This window comes from Fistularia commersonii, chromosome 11 (assembly GCF_037954325.1).
Source record: "Fistularia commersonii isolate RoL2024-O1a breed Wild chromosome 11, RoL_Fcom_v1.0, whole genome shotgun sequence".
NCBI lineage: Eukaryota > Metazoa > Chordata > Actinopteri > Syngnathiformes > Fistulariidae > Fistularia > Fistularia commersonii.
The window spans coordinates 5,997,492-6,020,113 of NC_141294.1; the positions used below are offsets into that span (position 1 = coordinate 5,997,492).

Here is a 22,622-nt window from a genome sequence, read left to right on the forward strand (position 1 = left end):
TATGGACATGATGCAATAGAATCTTTTAGTTTATCCAAATTCTTGAAATTACGCCATCAGTGTCAACTCAACAGAGATTTTTCTGCTTTAGCTGTTTTTTCATCTTAAAGATGGCCACTTGACAGGAGATTTCCGATCCTAAGGCAAAGCTTTCCGCCAGCTGAAAGTTAAGTTTCTTAGCCACTGAAAACAAAACCAAGCTGCTGGACTCCTTTACAATTGGGATAACACATAACAAATCCCAAGGACACAGATGCCCTAGGGCTGGGAAAATGGATATACTTTTTTGAGCTAGGGTTATTAATTTATCCTCCAGCTGTGCAAACAACCTGCTGCTGTATTTTACATATCTAATACTGCATCTTATGTAAGCATTTTCCAGATGTGTCATTTGGCAGCTTCTTCTTCCTTCGAGAAAGCACCATATAATGGATTAGTTTCATTAAATGCCCAGCAGAATGAGAATACTTAAGGGTGGGATAGAGCACCAGTGGACAGCAAGGTGGAGCCGGTTGTTGTTTCAGCACCACGGACAGCGGCACAGATTTTGCACCCATCCCGCGCAATTGCTCACACGCACACCCACAAAGGGTCGTGTCGGGCGGGACTACAATCTCCGTGTGACCTTCACGGTGCCGGAACAAGCATCAAGGTTGGTTGTAGGGTTTATGGGAGGGGGAAGTGGTTAGTTTTATTTAACCCCTTCGTGTTTCCGGTTCTCACCCATCCACTCCGCGCTGCCTCTCGTCTCCTCGCAACTCTCGCGACGAAAAGAGGCAGCGACGTGGGTTAGTCTCGCATCACGTGACCACTACGGAAGGGGGCGGAGCCTGTGACTAATATAAAAACATTAATAATTAAATATAGAAGAGAACGTACGTCCAAGTGGAAGTGCCGCCGGCTAGCGACTCGGTTCGAGTAACAACGGGGTTCAAAACGTCCGGAAGAGGAGGATAGAAGGAGGGCCATGGTCCCCTGCGAGCTTCGCTGAAACGCCGGGACTTTGGAAAAGGCAGCGAGGATTATCCGGGAGGCTGGAAGAGGGGGGGGGTGGGATGTCAGGGAGGAGGAGGAGGTGGGGAGCGAGAAACCAGCGAGCATCATCCGGAGAGGACCGCTTAGTGTGAGAGGCTGAAATAACAATAAGAAGCTGAGCTGAGAGAAACAAACAAGGTGAGGACGCTGGAAGGAGAATCGTGCTTGTTTTCTTTTATTTCCAGACGATTCTCGAACCTCTGGGAAAGTGACTTTACGCGCCGGAAACACCTCCAGAATGCAATTAATTCCATTGCGGTCCCTCGGAGGGCGGACATCTCTGTTTTGAATCCAGGCCGTGGGCGTGTATTCCCTAAGTCGTAGGCTATCCTGTCTCGCTGTGAGGACGGCCGCTGCGGCTGTAGGAGGGCAGGACCACATTGGACTTGGCGAGGTTGGACTTGTGCGGATAGAAGATGTCGGGCCAGACGTTGACGGACCGCATCGCCGCGGCGCAGTACACCCTGACGGGCTCCGAGGTGTCCCGAGCTGTGTGCAAATCCACCACACATGAACAGACGGCTCCAAAGAAAAAACACCTGGAATGTAAGTGATAATATCCATCTATCCATCTCTCCATCTCTCCATCCATCCATCCACATCCATCCATCCATATCCATCCATCCATCCATCCATCCATCCATCTATCCATCCATCCATCTATCCATCCATCTATCCATCCATCCATCCATCTATCCATCCATCTATCTATCTATCTATCTATCTATCTATCTATCTATCTATCTATCCGTCTATCCGTCTATCCATCTATCTATCTATCTATCTATCTATCTATCTATCTATCTATCTATCTGTTTTGTCCTTTTGACCCCCCATCCATCCATCCATCCATCCCATCTACAAGTAGGCCACGTACCAAACATGGTTGCCACCCCCCCCATTCAAACCCTGCAACGTGCGTGTCAGTGACATAAAGCCACGCTACTGTACATACTCACTAATACTTGCAGCCCTTATCACAAAAAAAGAAACAAAAACAGGCCTCTTTCATGCCTCCAAACCTAGTCCTGTTCTGCATCAGGGCTCAACTATGCTGGACGGATGAGTGACAGTGGGAAATCAGAGGGAGGCCACCAGTCACCCCTGTGTTTCCACTTCTGTGGTGAATGCATGATTGGAAAGGCTGCAACCAAAGAGAGATTGCTACCACTGCTTGCACACACCTTTCCCGAGGATTGTTGCATAAAAATGTGTCACTTTCGCTTTAAATCACTGACTCATTTCTCAGTATTGGTGTGCTTGTTGTGCAAGACTAATTTAATTATTCCTGCTAAGAATACAAACCATAAATAGTGTGTGTGCATGCCATGCATCAGTGAAGAATCATATTATGTTTTTTCAGTATTACAATCAAAAATGGCTACTCAGGCAAAAGATCTTGAGTCCATTTGGAGAAATCAATCCCCCTCATCAGTTCACGTCCAAGCTAAAATATAAAACTGAGTGATAGATTGCATTCAATAGTAGCAGCACAATTTGAAGCCTGTCCTGCTGCCAAAGTTTGTCTAAGCATTTTGTCAATGTGGCACAGAGCCACTTGAGCGATCCCCTTCTCCTCTACACTCTCCCCTCTAAAAAGGTCCAGGTCAAATTTATTGTGACATTTAGTTGGAGAATGAGAAACATAATTTTTTTAACCACAACAACACTTTGTATTTTCTCCCTTTTTCATGATAACTTATTCATACGATGCAAGCGTCAGCAACAGAAAAATGCATTCTATTTTTTCTTTGCTGAAAGTGAGTGAAACAACATGCAACAAATGTTTTTGTACCTCATATGAGTCATGCCGGTCCTTGTAGGATAAACAGGTCTCACTCATGTATTTCATTCTTTTTTTAGATTTAATGTGATCAACGGTAAAGAAGAAGACCAAATTACATAATGTTGAAAAAAAAACTGATACTTACAAGCATAGCAGTGATATAATGTGAAAGAACATTTCAAAAAAGCACCGCAGTGTACATAAATATTAATTATTGAATATTAATATAAATATTTGACACATACTTTACTGATTTAGATAATCCTTTTAGGTCTTATCATAATTTTTAGTATTCAGTATCACTGAAATATGTTTCCGAATGATGACATTTTCATTTTCACCTTGGAAAAAAAGAGAATAAATCAGGATGAGAGCTTAGGGAAGTCACACCAGAAATCCGCATTTTCAGCAGAGCAGATGGCTCTCTACCCATATATTTAGTGATTACTTAAGCATTCGCGTTGATATGAGTAGCATACTGATATATGGAATGGTGAGTAAACTTTACATAGGAGAAATTTTGTAGGTAATTATACTTTCTTAATGTTTTTTGCCCATCCCAGAGCTTAGGATAACAGAACTGGTTGATTTTCAGGATATAAACTGTAATCTGTTGCCGAAGAACATCATAAAAATGTCAATCTCATTGCTACTTTTCATAAAGCTGCACTGTCCTGTCAGTACAGTACAAAAAGATGGTTTCCTCTAAGGTCCTGTTATGGTTGTCTTATGGTTTGCGATCTATAGCTATCGATCTTGAAGCCATCAAGACAATTTTGTGCTTTTGAGTTGACAATGTCATCAATAAGCTTTAAAAAGGACATCATTTTACAGCCCATTTCCATCTTAATGGCAACTAATGTGCTTTGGAATGTTAACTCATTGACCCACTGACTCTTCCATTGACATACAGCTCAACCCGCTCATCTGGAGCAATATGGGGGTTCAGCTCTTGTGGATATTCCTCTTACACCTGAGACTTTAAGGATGTTTAGAGTCTTCATTTTATCAGTTTTGAATATTTTGCATTGGCACAGTTCAAAATCTTATTCCCAACCTCTTACTATAACTGATAATATATATTCCATATAGTATATTCACAAGATACCCTTACAGCCTACAAATGGATTCCTTCTAAACCCCTGTTTCTGGCATTGATGTGCCCAAATCTTGAGTGTCAGAATTCAAGCTGGTTAATTGAATAATGATAATGCTTATGAATGATAACGCTTATGAATTGTGTCCTTCAACCTCACTTAAGGGTTGGGGAGAATGTGAAATGGGAGCAGGCTCGGATTTCACATTTCACATTCGCCCAGGTTTTTTGCCCAGGTTTTCCCCCCAAGGATGGGTGACAAACATTAAGAAAGTATAATTACCTACAAAATTAATACGATGTGAAGTTTACACAACTTCTGACCAGAAGTTGTGTCTTAAATGCAAGTAACCTAAACAATCTACAGTAAGTAAGAAATCTTGCTCCCTTCCCAGTTTTGTGAAATTGAGAATAATCACTTATAGGTCACACAGAGAGGCTTAAATCAAAACATCTCAATAACTGTAAAGGTTGGATTTAATGCTGATTTGTTTCATTTAAATGTATCCACAAACAATAATTATTGATAGACTCAATATGAACTTTTTACTAATTTTAATTTTTATCTTGTAGCCCTATATCTGTTAAGGTGTGGTGGATTAATCATAATTGATTCATCCAGATTAATGTAAAATAATACAAATCCAAATGTTATTTTTATTCACCCCACTCAGTCCTCCCCAATATTTATACAATATAATACTAAAGATAGATCAACTGCAGTATTTTCTTAACAATTATTAATGTAAATATTTAACTACATTTACATAAAAGCCTTTCACATATGCCTCACCCTTCAATTCTATTCTATGTTTCAGATAGTTTGGTATGCCTGGATTTATTCTGCAGGCTCTTGCTCTTATTTTGCCCTTTTGGATAATTGAAGTAAGGTCCTCCAATAATTCAAATTGAAACATTTCCAAATGTTAGTATGGTTTGATTGGTGGTTAAAAAATAATTCAACATTTTTTGAAAACAAATGACATATTGAAGTATTCAAATATTATTGAAACCAATTTCAAATGGTTATATGTAAAGTATTGTCGTATTGTCATCGTAGTTGCGTTGGCAGTTGTATATTGCCATAAACTACGTTTTGATACGATCCGATAAAGTGTAAAAATTCCAAGGCGCATTTAGATGTGTTAAACAGCCCCAAATGATTACAGTTAATCCTCTTCAAGGATTTAAGCATGAGCAGCTGTACAGATATTGTGTTTTGTTTTAACAGAAGGCTGGGTTCTTAAAATTGCACTGGCTGCATATTGTGTGTGCAGGCACTTGACCGATGCACATTGCATTTTTTCATCCAGGACTGATCCTCCAGTCAAGCATTTTATTTTTTGACAGAAGAAATGCAGATGTGTTCACCACCTGGCTAGGCTGACCTTGTCTAGGAATTTGGGTAATTACTGTGAACAATGAAATCTTTTGTTTTACATTGTAACTGCATTACCTCAAGTTGAGTGCTTCTTGTTTTAATGCCAGGAAGCAAAGCCATTTGTTTTCTTGTCCATTACCTGAAAAAATTGCTGCTAGTAATTGCATCTGCAGTGGATAATACCAATCTTATTGACATTATTGTCAACAGTGTTTTCCACTAACAAAGGCTACAATGTTACAAAGGCTGCTGTTTCTTTCTCAGATGGCAAAAGCATGTGTGAGCTGTGAAACTGCTCACATGTGGCTGTTGTCCATGTTTTTGCTTGGGTGATGTACCTCTGCTTCCACAAACCAAGTCTGGTCAGAAGTATCAAATTGTCAAGACAGTCACTGCTTCATTTTTCAATAATGTGGAAACTGTGTTGGAGTGCCCTTGAGCAAAATACTGAATCACTGCTCTGCACCATTGCTCTTAATGCAGCCCAGCAGTGTATGAACGCTGTAGTGTATCAGTGTATGTGACACTGATATTATAGAGCTTGGTCAGTATAGAAGACGAAAGGAGGGGAAGTCAGTATAATTTTACTGCCCTCTTTTTCTTAATATTTACATCAATGTAGAATAGTCAGAAAAATACAATGTAGTCATTGACTATTAATGCAAATTAAGAGTGAATTTTATTCATTTTCTATAAAACACATAACTTTAAATGTTACAAAATACAAATAGTTGGTTGGTTGGTTGGTTGGTTGAGTTAAGCATTTTTTTTAAATCATTATTTAAGCAATGAGCATCTTGTTCCTTTTCCGAACTGGATAGCAAGCATCTCAGTGCAGCCATCTGCTACACTGGCAGCCATTCGACTCTGGGGTTCAAGATGGCGTGAGCGATGACACGCACTGACACTTCTCAGTCGTTGTTAAGTCCAACTGCACTTCTCATAATGAGCTATTGTAAGATGATCATTGAGAAGGCCAACAAATGGGAGGCAGATCACCAAAACATCACCTTGGTGTTGCCCTGTTCAGTGGTGAGTCTAATTCTCAGAGCCTGCAAGGTCTCCATTAGGGCTGCATCCAAGTAAAAGTTGACAAGTCTATTTGAATTAATGGTTGAATCACACACAGCTAATGTGTAAATCAGTCGCCTGCTTAGAGCAAACATCATCACTTTATCCCACTGATGTAAGAGACTGTAGCTAAAGTATTTCAAAAAATATGAACTTTAATCATAAATCGTGTCCATTTTACTTTTTTCTCCAACCTTTTTTTTATTAATTTTTTTTTCATTTTCCAAAACAGAAGTAAAAGCTTAGAAGACAGGCAGTGTTTGGCTGATTTGACCTGAGTAACTGAACTATTTTTCCAATGTGACTCCAAATACCCAAAGCATGGATCAGAGGACATGCGTGGTGTCTGCAGCCCAGAGGGAAATAGATAGAACTAGTGAAACAGGGTTTGAATGTCTGCCAAATGAAGATGGCTCTGTAGCTAGAGAAAGGCCACACAACTTTTCTTGTTTCTCTTAGCTCTCGCCTTTGTCTCCTGCCACTAATGTTGCTGTTACATCTCAATCCTGCGGCGATCTGGAGAGTAGTAGCTGCTATAGTTGAAATACAGCAACTACTTTGAAACAATGAAAAAATTCTGTTTTGTTATAGGTTTAGATAAATAAAAGATACATAATGTATTTAGTTTTTTTATGTTTTTTTCATCTGGTGAGGTTTTCTTTTTTTTTATTATGGTAGCTCAGACTATGAGGTTTCTTCAGGTGTGCGTGCGCAAACGTGTGTGCATGCGTTGGTGTCTCGGGTGAGAAATCGAAATACGATAAACATGATGGTGAACCTCCTTTGGCTGCAAGGGTGCTGTTACCACACCATGAGTCATTGTCAATGTGTTACAACTAAAATTGAGTTTCCTGCCATGGAAGCGTCCTCCAGTCGTTCAGTCACAAGATGGGCATGCAAAGATTTGTATCAGAACTTATATTAGATTGAGCGTTGTGAGAGACAAAAACACGGCTATTCAAACATAGAGGACAAAATCTGTGCTTTTGACTTTGTGTAACAAGCTAATAGCCAGTCCGGAATGGTGTTGATAGTAAGGTAAATGTTAGACTGCTCCAAATGTTTGTGATGACAAAGTTTCCTAAGAATTACATCTGGGCCGTGGTGGCTGTTTTTTCAGTGTCAAACATTATTCAGGAAAATATCATCATGATATCTTAGTCAGCAGTTTTCAGAGTACACGGTGGGATGTGGTTTGCTCAGATCACCAGTAAAGATGATACGCAGGCTGTAAGGCAACATTTGGGATGTTGGAAAATATACATGATTTGTATAATATCTTAACATGAGGAAACATATTACGTATACCCCTATAATATAATTAAGGGGTCTCTGTGTTTATTCCATACAAGGATAACACAATAAGTAAGTAAAAGTAAAAGCTTTTTCCAGCCTGCATTCATGCCAGGGTTCAACATTAACTAGCTAATTTTCATTATAGATGCTCCACTGTGGCCACCATAATCTAAGTGTGGCCATAATTCACAAGTTACCTACATAATTCACAGTCAGCTATTGATATGTATGATAGGGCTCCTGAGATCTCCTCAAAGTGGTAACTGTGAACCTGCTGCCAATAAAAAAATAGAAACACTGTCAAGTATCAGATGGGAGATAAACACTGATTTGTCGTAATAACATGCCATTGAGCACAAACAATAAAGGCCAAACAGTGCACTCTGAGCTCTAAGGGATTTAAAAAGCAAGGCCTAGATTACATTAGTCAGTGGTGTGTGTTGTCTGAGCTATCTCGAGGTATAATTTTGTCCTATTGTCTGAACAGTCTCTTGTTAATGGCTGTTATAGTTCATTAGATATTTCAAACTACGGCACAATAGTTTAATCAACTTTGTTTAAACTGTGAACTCAATATTGAGCACAGTGCTTTTAGGTTTTATAATCAGATGGGCTTGTCAGAATTCAGAAATACACCATTAGATCATATAATCTGACTTTTCACTGTTGACATCTTATTAGCGTGTGAAATTATACAGCGGAACCTAATTTATCTTGGCCACTAACTTTAGTGGCTTGCTGGCAGATTTGGCTCATGCCAATGAATATTTGTGTCTCTCGCTGGAACTGAATCTCCCATTCCCAGAATCTTTTATCCCTGATTTCTGGCTCTAAAAGATGCCATTTTTTCAACTCTCCTACTCCATTACTGCCTAATAGTGAGTTGTTGTGAACAAAGGAATGTGATAGGAGGCTGGTAAGCGTGGTAAGAGGGCTCATCATTTGCTGCAGTGCTGATCGCAGCAGGTTCCCTTGAACACCGGCAATTCGCTCTAATGCTGAAGACTGTGTGGGAGGTTGACCATCCCAACAACAGTGTGTGTCCAGATTAATGAGCTGAAGGAAGGATCTCCCATGCAGTTGCTATCGGTGCATTATCTGCTTCTGCTTTTTTTTTTTTTTTTCATAGCTTCCCCTATCTCTCTACTGAGGTAACAATGTCCTTCATGCTTTACAATACAGTTGGTAAATTGTCTGCCCCTGAATCAATATGTGGCCCAGAAATAGTCAGATTGCACAAACTGAAGCTTATTTTACTCTGAATTGAATACAGGAGAGCAACAGGGCCATGTCTGCATCCAGGCTACACATCAATAATGTAGTAAGGCTTGGGTTTCTGACTGTCTTTTTTCTCAATGACTAATGCTGATTGCCTCAGGACAGTGTAAATAAATTTTAAAAATGATATTTTTTTTCAAAGATGTCTGTGTCTACTGTCACCAGAAACCACCAATTTTATTTAAAAAAAAATAATGATGGCAATACCTATCAGCAAGGTTATTTGTCACATCACTAGTGATGTAGGGATTCACTGATACATAAGAAATAGTCAGCTAGAGATGTAGAGATTCTCTCCAGAGGTATAATGATGAATGGTGAGAAAAATGTCTTGATAAATATTGGGCACATTCTAATTTGTGATTCTGACTTTCAATCATTAATTTGTCAGTTCAGTTAAATTGTAAATTTTGGAGTTTAGAATTTCATGTACCTTCAAAAATCTGGCTTGTACTTACTTTCTCCTGGTCTAGGACACTACGTTCCTCTGACCCTGTATGCACGGTTCAGACTTCACTTGGCAGGGAGTATGTTCTGTCAGGTGTTTTTATGGAACTCCTTTCATTGTGGGTCAGTCTCAGACTTTCCAAGAAATTAATTCTGTGGAAATGAATAAACACTAACCTACTGCAAGCTTCACAGTATACCTCCCAGCTCATCCATTGTCATTTAACCAGTCTGTATATTATAACTGTAGGTCAAAAATTAAACACAATACACCTGCTGCCATAGACAATTATTAAAATAATTTAAAATCCTAAAATTACAAACTTCAGTAATAAACAAGGAACCACCATGGTAACTAACTTTTAATGGCAAATTTTTCCTGATAATTTCCTTGTGACTTTTTTCAAGTCAGAAGTACTCTGTCACTAAATTATGCCTTATTAGGTTGAAGAATGACTCAGATGTCATTTCCATGTATTTGTGGCTCTTGAGCCCCTGTGTGCCTGATTAGAAAATCCGTTCTTTCTGGATTTATGAATTGGACCAGCCTGAGATTATTTTGACCTCCTTGTTTTCAGGGGTTTGTGTAAATGTATTTCTGGTGCAGAGCAATACAGCTGATGTAATCTTTATAGTTTTAGTCGAGGTGGATGGCCCAATTTAGTTAATTATGAAGGGGTAAACTACGAAAATAAAGTTGTTCATTCATATGTATGGCCAGGTGTATGTTCCAAGTATTTTTGGTGGTATAAACCCAATTGCACTCCAAAGTGGCTTTGAAATCCATTTAATTAAAGTAGGTTTTCCGACTGATTAATAGCATCACACCTACTCTACTCGGCTTTATCAGCAACTTCTAAAAGCTGGTGTATATATAATAGGATGGCACTGCTATCTGCGTCCACCAGTAACAGTGCCCGCACTGTGTGAAGTTCCCACGATTTTTCTCAGATGTCACTTCCAGCCTCATCGGTGTCTTGATCCCAATGGCTTCCTCTTTGTTTAGCTGCCGTGCCACATTGATGCTATGCTACGCTACACAGGGCCACGGTGCATTCTGGGTATTCTGTTCTCTCCCTGCATGTTGCTGGAGGGTGAGATGAGCTATAAATAAACATTTTGCTTTCATGGTCCATTCGTGTGACTCAACAAGGCATCACTCATGCAGCATGCTTAGTGCTGCGCTCTGCTCACATAAACACTGCTTTAACTGGTTGGGACTTAGTGTTGCAAATAATAAACATGCTAATTGTAGAGAAAGTTTTTATCATAATTATTCAGTAAAATCAATGTTTGATTTGTCTGTGCCCTTTTAACTTATGTGACTAATAGCTTTGACTGGGTGACCATTTCAGTGGGAATATCCACCTGTAAAGATTACTGTGAGGGAATTTTACTGCATCCTTGATGCAGCAGCAATTATGAGAGCCTGTTCCCAAGGAAACCGCCTTGGCTTGTCCCTACCCTATGAAAAGATGACAATGAAACGATGTCTCTGTCGTGCAGGCTTACAAATATGTTTTTTTTTTCCTGCATGGACGCATCATCTGTATACAGTCAGTGGCCTTCATATCACTTATATTTATTGATGTGTTAAGAGGTGTCTTTTTGAATATGAGCCCTGTCAGTTGTGCAGCAGCCATCGTAGGTCCCACAGGGCATAATGAAATGGTATTGGGTGACAGTTGCATGATGCCCTGTCACTGTGAGTAAGGGAGTGAATCTGGATCAGTTCTCACCCACGAGATGTCCTCAGAATTAATAGACAGGTATTTTGTTTTGCTGATATTGTTTTTTTTTTTTTTTCTCAGTCTCATACTTAACAGTTAGCCCCATAGAAAGCTCAAACACAGTCTGTGCCATATTCAACCCTTCCTCAAGTTCTTGACCTGTTTTCTTCTTCACAATCTTTAAAAAGCCAGTTGCAAACACAACTCAATTGTGTATGCTAAATTTATGTAACCAAGATTGTTGAATATAGCTATTCTTTTGAGCACATTTAGTCTGAGCTGCAGATTAGACGCACAAACACAATCTCATCTATAACAATCACATATCCATTGACACAGTAGTCATGCCTGAAGTTGTCATGTTTGTAGCTGAGGTATATGTTGCCAGCAATGAAGTACAGAGATAAAAAAGTTAATTAATTTGAAAGGGTTTGTCGAACAAACATGGATATGTTGTAATCATAATTGGCTGGCAGGTGGTGAGGTTGATTTTTTTCATTGAGTCCTATATAGAAGAGAGGAAGACGTTAAAATGAAGAAGTAAGTCAGATGGGAATGCTTCATTGAAAATTTTGAAAAGCCAGAGAAATAAATAAAACCAAGAAATAAATCAATGATACTTTTGCAGTATTTGACCAGGTCAGTTGCTGACTCATTTTACTGAATCACATATTGTTCTGCCCTGTGAAACTATTGTGAAGTCAAAGTCAAAATAAACTTTATTTCAACATTCAATAGTCACAGTGTTTGCTGCCATATGTATGTACTGTATATGTATAGTCTTTAAATGTGTTTTCCTATCCAATGAAATTCTCATTTTGGTGCCCACAGTGAAGCCAGATAGGTAGCAAAAAATAAAACAATAGATAATAAGCATAATAATAATAATGATGGTCAATACTGCCAAATGTTTCACACATACAGAGGATTCAAATTTGTCTTCTCTAGCACACACAAATAAATAGCGTAATAAAATCATTGCTGTTTAAAACAGTGACTTGTGTTCTTATTGTCAGAGTCAGACTTGTTCAACATTGTCCTTTAATCAATAAAGATTAAATATTATATTACAATGTTTTTCTTCAACCAATGTCCAGTATGTCAAAACTTAAGTCAGTCACCTTTCTTCTGACAATGAATGCAATCTACATTCCTCAACTCAATAGAATTTTTTTCTCTAACTTTGCTCAAATGAGAAAACAATTGGGTTTTCAACTATCTAAGCAGTGACTGTATGTTGATCCCTTTCATATCGAGCTTTGGTTGTGGCTCTGGTGACACATACATTCTATAAGGCATTTTACTAAAATAATGTGTTTCTAGACAGATGCCTTTTCATTCAGCTTCTGATAGTAACAGTAATTGTAGGAAATCTTACTGAGAGATTTGGAAATCTTATCCTAAATTGTATCGGGTTCACTGTTCCACCAATGCACTGACATTGACTCTTTCCAGGAAATGAAACAAACGTTCATCTTGTCGGATGAGTGTGCAATAAAAGGAAAATCCAGGGATCCCATATCTAGGCGGTATTTTGTAGTATTACAATTTTACAATCTTAAAGACTGCTACATGTGTCTTCATTGACAGCAGGAAGCAGCAGATTGTTTCTGACTGATTGAAATGCCATTGGTCGAACGAAGGCTTTATCTCCCAGAACTCTTGACTTCCCAGATTTCCTCTTTTAACTCTTACATATAAACACAACAGAGGAAAGATCTATTCCTGTCAGCTTCCAGCTCCATCAGCCATCTGCCACTGCAAGAGTCTCTCAAATGTATAAAAAACAGGCACATCTTCTTTTAGTACTCTAGAATAATGTATATGCCATAAAATAATTTGCCATAAAGAGGTCTAAGATAATTTTGTTTATTGGTCTGTAATCAACATTTATAATGACAGAAAATGACAGCTATCTTTTGTTACATGTCACTAAAATTATAAATGCATACAGTTTCAATGTAACAAGAATATCACTTAAGTGTCTGTGTGTGTGTGAAGTTACAATCAGTAGCAGGACCATGTCAGTGCATTTTAATGCTTATGATTCTACAAGTTGTGAAACCAATGCAGATCTTACAGTTCACGACATGATATAGGGCTCATTTTACAGATGCATGGAGTCACTTTGAAATTCTTCTCAGTGGATCAATACAACCATTTCTCCATGGCAGCTTTCTTTGATCCTATTTCTGTACTGGGCCTTTTCAACTGGCCTTTTGTCACGGCAGTATGTCACATGGCTCTTTTATTCTGTTGCTTGCATTTGAGTAGCAGAGCCATATATTTTACCCTAAAGCTTTCAATATTTGAGTTAATTTCAGACCCACGAGGAGTATGTCGAGGGTTAGTGATTACCGTTTTCACAGACCTGGATGCATCATCACTCAGGACTCCAATTAAGATATATAAGTAATTCATATTATAAGAAAACATACAAATGAAGGGAAACAAATGAAACATCCTATGATATTATGTTTGTTTCTATCTATTTATAGTCGTTGAATATTTGGATGGGTACAGCCACACATTTCTGTCTTCGCAATTCTTTTGATAAAAACAACACATCTTTTCATAAGATCAGGTTGATTGAGATGCAGAAGGATGTGAAAAGCTGGTCGAGTTTCTGAGCATGAGACTGAATAAGAAAGGTCGCTGTAACAATTTAGTATTTGTACTTGGTAAGATATAATGCATCGTTCCCTCCCACAGAAAATGAAAATATAGTGATCAGGACTGGCTAGACGGTTGCAGAGAGAGCGAGAGAGTGTGGAGGGCATTATATGCTGTGAATTAACCAAAAAACATGTATACAAAAGGGCACCTGAGCAGAAAGAAGTAGAAAATAAAATAAAGTGAAATGATACAGATGTTAGTGCACTCATTGATGCATTTAATGTTTCTCTCAGGGTGTTTGCTGCTGTTGAAATAATATTGGTGCTGCCAGTCAGTCAGAGGTAATCTTGGGATCCAGTGGTCCTTGTTGCCATGCCAGGACTCATTGCTGTGAAGCACTCGAAAAGAATGTGGCCACAACGGCGTCTGACTGCCGGCTGAGTAATTAGGTCTCAGTTGGTCTTCAAGTGCGTCTTCAGTGTATTTGTGCCCATTTCTAGTTCTGTCTGATTGTGACAGGACCACCCTCAATATTCATGGCCAGACTGATTGATACTCAATCTGATGATTCAGATTGTGTCTACAGAATATGGTATCAAGTTTTGCAACAAATGAAAAATGCAGTATTTCTTTGGCTACATGGCTATTAACTAGCAGCTCTTTTTTTCCATCCTGCAGACGCAGAGCAGCATGAGGCTAATAGCCCTTTTACCTCCACCAACTTCCAAGTAACACATCTGTCATTTAGGCTGCACTAAAAGTCTAAGCAGTACAGATAATGAATAAAATGAAAGACATTGAAGGCAGTTACAGCAACCTACAGTGTTTTTAATATGAGTAAATGAACAGGTAATGTAGTATAAAATAGACCCGTGTATCTAAGTCCATGGCCAAATTGAGCTTACAACACCCAGAGGATTGTCATCAGGATTTAAAACCAGGTGCTAAATTTTTCCTCCTCCCAGCCCTGGAGGACCTTTTGAAAGCACAGTTTCCTCAAAGCTGTCTGTTATCTCCTGTTATCTTTGAGTTAAGGGGTACATTGTTTAGACATTTAAATTTCATAATGTTTGTAAGGTCACAACATCATGACGGAAGACTCTTTTAAGTTTGACATTGGCATCAGTGTGATACATCTTTACTGAGCGTCACAGTGGCTCCTTCTCAAGTCTATTTTGCTCAAAGCTTTCAAGTCAGCAAGATTTTCTTGCAATTAATTTACACTCCAGCCCTCAAATAAGATTCATCCAGAAGAGCTCTCCAGAGTGTTGTACATTAATCAAGTTGCAACAATTCAATGAGAAAGTGCTTCGTGCAAAAATAGCTGAGTCAGACTTTTCTACAGTCTAAGTAGTTTGATCTGAATATAGCCAAATAATGACAAGAGCAGAAAATGTCTACAAAAGCAAGAATGATCCCTACAAACAAATCAATATATATCTAGAAATGATAATCCATCACATGGATTATAGGATGCCCTGCTGAAAATTGACAGACCGGCTTTTGTCCTAAAAAGGAACAATTTTACAAATATTTTTCACTTTTGGCCAAGGAAGGTGGATAGAGCTCAGGAAAAAATATCTGCGAAATGAGGCTCTTTTCAATGACATGTATGAATAAAGATACTTTTTACTACGGCATGATAGTGTATATATATATCTAATGTCGGGCAAAAGCACCAGTCTCAATGGAAATTAAAGAGAGACAGGCAGCAAGTGAAACATGAGAGATGAAACGTGTAGGATGATGCTGACTCATCAGCCCTGAAGGGATTATCCTCTTTCTCTTTTTCTCTCCTTCTCTCTCTCTCTCTCTCTTACTCTCTCCGCGATCTCTGCCTCACTACGTAAAAGGACATGCACTGCAATCATGGTTGCATGATGAAAGGGTTATAGAGGAAGCTGGAGCGGAAGCTGACTTGTAGAATGACCATCAAAAACATTATGACCTTGAACAATGATTATTACTCATCTATCTGCCTCCCCAGCTGCACCGAATAAGGAATATGTTTAAATCCATTTATTCATGAGGACAGAAGATGCGCAATAAATGGGACTATGCTTTGAATTCATATTTAGTCATGAAGACAAACTAAATTGAATGTATATTGAAATCTGAGATGCGTAACATTCCTCCAAATATAAGCTTTTTTTTTTTATGATGAAAGATGGAGATATTTTAGCACTCAGTCATTTAAGAGTTTATGGGGTTCGACTGCAAAATCTCAGAGTCGAGGTGCTAGAGAGTAATTGGGCATAATTGAGCTAGAAACAATAAAATCATTAGACCCATTCCGGGTAACAATAGCTAAGTGATCATGTCATTAAAAGGGCTTTTCAAAGGTTTCTGAATTCAGTTGCTTTAAATTAATAATTGATATTTACTAAATAAAAGAAATTTGACACAGTATCACTTTGGTGAGCTTTTTTTGCTTTAATGCACAAAGTTCCAAAATCCACTTAATTTTTTTTCTCTTTCTTGCATTACATCTTCATGCTGATTTTTTCACTGTTCTTTTGTCTGTGTGTTGTTTTGACAAAATCTACTGCTTTGCTCATGAAATATTTGTACTTTCTTTTTTCAAGTGCAAAATTAGGATTTTTTTTCTCGTGATTTCCAAAATTAAATACACCAATTCAATCAATACATGAATCCATTAGTGGATTTTTTGGGACTTTGGGACAGCAAGACAAAATGCAAACTGCAGAGAATGGCCACCTATTAGAATCAAACCAGGGACCTTCTCGCTGTAGGGGGAAGCTCTAAACACTGCACCACCATGCTATCCTTTGATAAATAAATGGATACATAAATACAGATAAGCGACAGAGCTTCGTGAGGGAGGTGAACTTCAGAGTTTGCATTTCGTCTGTCCTGTTAAGACTCTGAGCTAAATCCCTGTCTACTGGCAAAACATTTGCAGACATGGATATCAAACCCAATCAAATTTAATCCTATTCTCCTGAGTCATGTTTCTTAAAACTACACCAGTAGTTCTTGTCGAAATCTTCTTGTCGTGGCAATTGGACATGAATTTCTTCACTTTAAGATGTTTCACAAAAGTTGCCCCCCTTCAAGAAGCCTCTTGGAGGGGAGCTACTTTTGTAGGATGACCTGGTTTGAGATGTGAGAAGGTAAAGTTTGACAAAGGAGTGAAACCTGCTGGATCGCATAAACTGAGGCTCATGTGGAAGCTACCGGGGGTTGGTTCTGATGGTGAATCTTTCCTGGTTATTCAAAGGGTACGGATGAGCCTGGTCTGTCAGTGCAAATCTATCTTGGTATTAATCCCAGTACAGTATTATACGTTTGTGAAAGGTTGTATCTGAGGCCACCTCTTCTGTTCAGGGATGGTTTTCCTGTTTTGTCAAAGATGGCTTCGACTCCTGTCTCTAACCATCCGTATTCTCCGTCCAGAATACAGACGTTGATGTCTTCAAATGACTAGCCCATGTCCTTCAGGTGTAGGTGGACCACGGAGTCCTGTTTTGAACTGTTTGCTCTCCTGTGTTTGGCCATCTGTTTGTGCAGAGGTTGTTTGGTCTCTCCAACGTAAACGTCATCACAATCCTCTGCAAGTGATAGCATACAACACCGCCTGGGTTTTTTGTCCTTAGGGTGCAACAGTTTTTGTCTCAGGGTGTTGGGGGTTGGAAATGTACCAGCATATGGTATTTGTTGAACACCCTTTGGAGGTTCTCCGAAACACTTGCAACATATGGCATTACGATGTTCTTTTGTTTATTATTCCTCTTGTTCTATGTTTGTACGTCTGATTTGGCGAAGGCCCAATGAGGGTAGCTACAGGATCTCAGGGCTTTCCTAATGTGTTGCACCTTGGTCTTACTGCCTTCGGCGGTTGATGGGGCGCTCTTGGCCTTGGCGAGGCTGGTTTTTGCTCATGTTCGTTGGCGTGTGTTGGTAAATCTTGATGTACATTGGAGAGACCAAACAACCTCTGCACAAATGGAGCCCAACACAGGAGAACCACCACTTCTTGACAGGACTCTGCATTCCACCTCCACAAGGGCCATTCTTTTGAAGACAGCGATGTCCATAATCTGGCCAGAGAAGACAGGTGGTTTGAGAGAGGAATCAAAGAAGCCAGGGGATGCTGGAGCCTATCCCAGCTGTCATCGGGTGAGAGACAGGGCACACTTTGGACTGGTTGCCGGTCAATTGCAGGGCCACATACGGACAGGGTCACATATACAGACAAACAACCATTCACTCGCATTGTTTTTTTTTTTCCAATTAACCTGCTGTATCTTTTTTGGACTGTGGGAGGAAATAAAATGGAATGGAACATTTGATTTAGGCCCTGTTATGGGAGAAAGGGTACCAACTTTAAGCTTCAGAAGAAACACACGGTATATTGTCGGATTCTGAACAAGAGAGAATTTTATTTGTTCCACAAGTGTTTTGGTTTTCTTCTTTTACCCCAAATAAAATTTTCCTTGAATCTTAAAACTACCATGTTATTATTTTTTCTGTCTATATATTATTTAAGCTCTTTCTTGTTAGATCCATATGAACCACTTTGCCTTCTCTCCTTCCCTGATTTCCAGTCCTAATCCAGGCCACCCAGGAGACCAATGTTAACGTCCCCCAGATGGCCGACACGTTGATGGAGCGAGCTGGCAATGCCAGCTGGGTTGTGGTTTTCAAAGCGCTCATCACTACACACCACCTCATGGTGCACGGCAATGAGGTGAGGTCATATCGCACACATTCTCTTTATACACCCTGCCAAGAATCATATCAATGGTTTATTTGCAGAAAATACATTTGTTATTTTACTTGTCTGCTCGAGCTGTTCTTCTCAACATTATATTTGGCCACAGCCACCAGCAAAGACAGGAAAGTAGGACAGAGCAGAGACATTTCTGTGAATTAAATGCCCAAGACTCAATGTAGATGCACTTTTTCCTGTGGGAATTGCAGTCAGAGATTTGGTGTCATTTCAATCAGATCGTCATTTTTGTCATATTTTTATCTAAAATATCAAAAGAAATTTCCTTTTGGTTTTTATTAGTGGGTCAGTTATGAGCTCTGCCTTGTCAACAAAAATTGACCAAAACCACAAAATTATTTGTCTTATAGTCTCAGGATTTCTAAAGTTATCTGGTTAAGGTTTTGGACAGTTTGTATAAGTGGATGCTTTGCTCTCCAAACAAACTGACTCTCCCTGAGTGGACATACCTGGCAGGTCAAATACAGTTTTCACTGCTGGCTCCAAACATGGTATGACCTTTTGTATGTGCTCTGATAATCCTGCCCCATTTAGTGACTACATAAGGAATTGGGCAGCCTGTGGGGATCTTTTAAGGCTGTTGGAAGGTCTTAAAGTGGTGTTTTGGAACATTTAGAAATTATTATTCTGACAACGTTTCAAGACGGCCAGTGGCCAGCATGTGAAACAGTGACATGCAGTCAGGGGAAGCAGGAGGGGCCGTGCCTTACTTGCAAATCTTGGAAAGAAAAAAAAAAGCAAAATGAAAAGAAGATTTAAATGGTTATATTTATCAATGATTTGCATTATAAAGGTATTTTTTATATAACTTCACCGGTTTTAGACAGTTTTTTATTCAAATTCGCTGGATTTTCACATTTACTGTTCAAATACTGTGACATGCGCTGGAACCTCACCACACGTCACTAATGTGAAACAATGAAACATTAACACTAACATAGATTAGTGGAAGTATAGATTTTTTGTAATAATATGCTATTAAGTCAGAGAGAACTGCCAATCTGCTCTTCATCTTGCCCAGGTATATAGTATGTTTAATGTTACATAATAGCTGATTATACTTGCATATTAACTATCAACCTTAACAGTATTTGTTTTACACATTTATTTTGTTCTCTCTCTGCACCATTAGCCAGGGGTGTCAAACATGATTCCAACAATTGTCTCTGTTACAAAAAAAACAATGAGACTTGCCCTCTGCTTTCTGACCCCATGACCCCATTTTATGTCTTGCTAGCTTGAAAAGGCACCAGACTTTTTGAATAGTCAACAAGGAATGACTCAGAGACAAACATATGCTGCTTGAACTGTCCATCACATTGGGTCAGACACCATAGAAATACTGATGACAAGTGAGGGACAATGGGGGAAGCAAAAAGACAAAGAAGAAAATGAAGAGGTGAAGGGAGGTAAAGAAAAGCAGAAGAGACTAATTGAAGTGTTAACCCTAACTGCAGGTCCGTTTATAATATGTTTCCCTGTACCACAGAGGAGTATTCATATTCAGTCGATTATTATATATTGCAAACAGTGTTTTCAAAATGCTTGTACCATGATCTATACAGTAGGGTAGACAAGCCATATATCAAAAGTGTGTAGCTGTGTACCATATTTGTGCTTAATATCATGTGCAATATTGTCTTTATGAAACCTTAGCTTGTTTCTTGTCTAATTTATATTCACAACCTCCCACTCACAGATGCTGCAACTTTGAATTGCTCATCATCAATATAGCATCCTGATTTTTTAATCATTTCTGTTTTTTGTCATAAGCATTTTTCCATTTTTTTGGAAACTGTTCCAAAAGCAGAGCATCTCCTATTTTCTTATTCACAGCCAGTCATCCATAAGTAAATGAACGGATCCTCCACACTATTCAGAATGACTAGGCAAAAATGTGAGGTGGAGTTTCTCTGCACACAATTTCTCTTTGATCCCAAGATGTATATTATATACTTAGAACAAGAAATATTTGGACAGCGACACAAACACCACACCTGGGATCAACTCCAGACCTTTTAACTGTTTAATTGATGACAGGGTACCGAGGGACGAGCCCATGCAACCTTGTTATTTTTTTTTGCAGCCTTCTGAGTCAATTGTTCCAATTACTTTTGGTACCTTGAAAAGAAGGCAGATACATAGCAAAGAGCTGTAATTCCTAAACGCTTGCTCCAATATGGGTGTGAATACTCTCGAATTACAGTTGAGAGTCTGCACTTTAAGCCCACATTGAATATATAATTGTATCCTGAATATGTTTCCATAAACAGCTTAAAATAGCAAAACTTGTGTCACTGTCCAAATATTTCAGGCCTAACTGTATTCTCACAAGATAGGATACTTGGTCCTGTGTGACAGAGGGAATGTTACTAGATGATGGTGTACACAACTATTTGTGCAACCCTTATGGCTGCCTTCAGAATGGAGGGGTTAGAACCAGAGGAGCAAATTGTAAAAAAGGGTATTCTCATTGTTGATGATGAGTCATTTGTTTTGACTGTCATTTGGGAAGAAAGGAAAACAGTTTGTTTCCGGTGTTGCAGATTTGAGGCAAAATCACTGATAATTAGCACTTGGGAGCTGGGATATTTTGTGTTTTTTAGAGCATTTCTTTTCGGTACTTCTTGTTGTTCAGTACAGTGATCCCTCGCTATAACGCGGTTTACTTTTCACGGTTTCGCTACTTCACGGATTTGCATCGTGCATTGTGTTCTGCATTCTGATTGGCTAAAAAGTCACTCTGCTCCCTCTCTACCTGTGCGTCAATGACGTTGCAGTTTAATATGTACGCGTACGTAAAACAGCTTGCCAAATTTACATTATATACGTGCAAATTCTCTTGCAATTTCGAGTTTATCTTTAACCCATAATGTTGACAAAACGCTCTGGACCGTCAAAAGCACCTGCGGCAGGGCTCAAAAGGCAGCGGAAGATGCGACCTATCGCAGATAAAGTTAAACTTCTGGACATGCGAAGGGAAGGTAAAAGCTATGCGTCTGGGGGTCGGCATTACGGAATTAATGAATCTTCCGTTCGTTCCATAAAGAAGGAAGAAAAAAACATAAGGACGACAGCAGCAATGTATAATAGAGTATTTAATTGTATAATAATTGTAAGAAAAAGGAAGGTTTCTACTTCACGGATTTTGTCTATCACGGGTTCTTTTTGGAACGTAACCCCCGCGAAAATCAAGGGTATACTGTACTGCTGATTTTTGTAATCCATTCCAATCCAAGCTCGTGTTTGATCAGTTGCTCTCTACATATTTCATTCGTATGAAACCATTTATCTGCTTAAGAGCTATTCCACAGCAAAACTTTGCAGTGACAACCCACAAACTGAAAAAGAAAAGTAGGCTAACTCCATTCCACTGAGTGACCGGAAGAATTAGGTTGTTCCCCCTGTGTGTTTCTCCTTCCTTGCAGAGATTCTTGCAATTCCTGGCATCAAGAAACACCTTGTTCAACCTCAGCAACTTCCTGGACAAAACAGGCTCCCATGGTGGGTGATGTTTCTTTTCTCCTGTTCAGGTCTGAAGGAGCTTCCAGACAATAAACCGAGTTTTTATTTTCCAACAATTCAGTGAATTAAATAGGTATTTTGACCCAGAATGGCAAGTGCAGCAATAGCAATAAGCAGGTTTTTCAGCACCAATCCAACCCGCCTCTTCTTTCCACATCAAAGTTTTAGCTTTATTCAGCTGAACCCTTCAGTGCCGCTCGATGTAAAAGCTGTACACGTCAAGACAGGATTGAGCTATCTGCAGACTTTAAAAACCCACAAAGTGTATACCATCTTGCTCTTGGTACTTAATTCAAACACCTCTGTTGAATTTTGAGCGCAGTTTTTTGCTACACTTGACATTTTTCCAGATTGCTTTTATTACCAGCAAGAAATACAAATACCACTGACATAAAAACATCCAAGTGCAACATTGAGAATGTTATTCAAGCATGATGCGTTTTGCTGGAACCAGCAGTAAAATTGGTTGATACTATTCACCCCTTTTAACTTTTGGTATCTACTAAAACAGACAAAATGCATCAACAAAAAATGATTATTGAGCCTGATAGGTGTTGAGGTAAAAATACTTGTCACTTCAGATAATATCAACTTATTCTCATGTGACA

At 39.0% G+C, this 22,622-nt stretch overlaps 1 protein-coding gene across 1 annotated transcript in view; it reads left to right on the forward strand.

Moving 5' to 3' along the window:
- Window positions 1-880: 880 nt before the first annotated feature.
- snap91a (synaptosome associated protein 91a) overlaps window positions 881-22,622 on the forward strand; it is a 42,370-nt gene continuing 20,628 nt past the window's right edge. Inside the window, exons 1-3 of the mRNA XM_086154665.1 lie at window positions 881-1,581; window positions 18,305-18,447; window positions 21,918-21,993. Of these exons, the coding sequence (XP_086010791.1) occupies window positions 1,452-1,581; window positions 18,305-18,447; window positions 21,918-21,993 (349 nt within the window). The 5' untranslated portion in view covers window positions 881-1,451. The remainder of the gene's footprint in view (window positions 1,582-18,304; window positions 18,448-21,917; window positions 21,994-22,622) is intronic.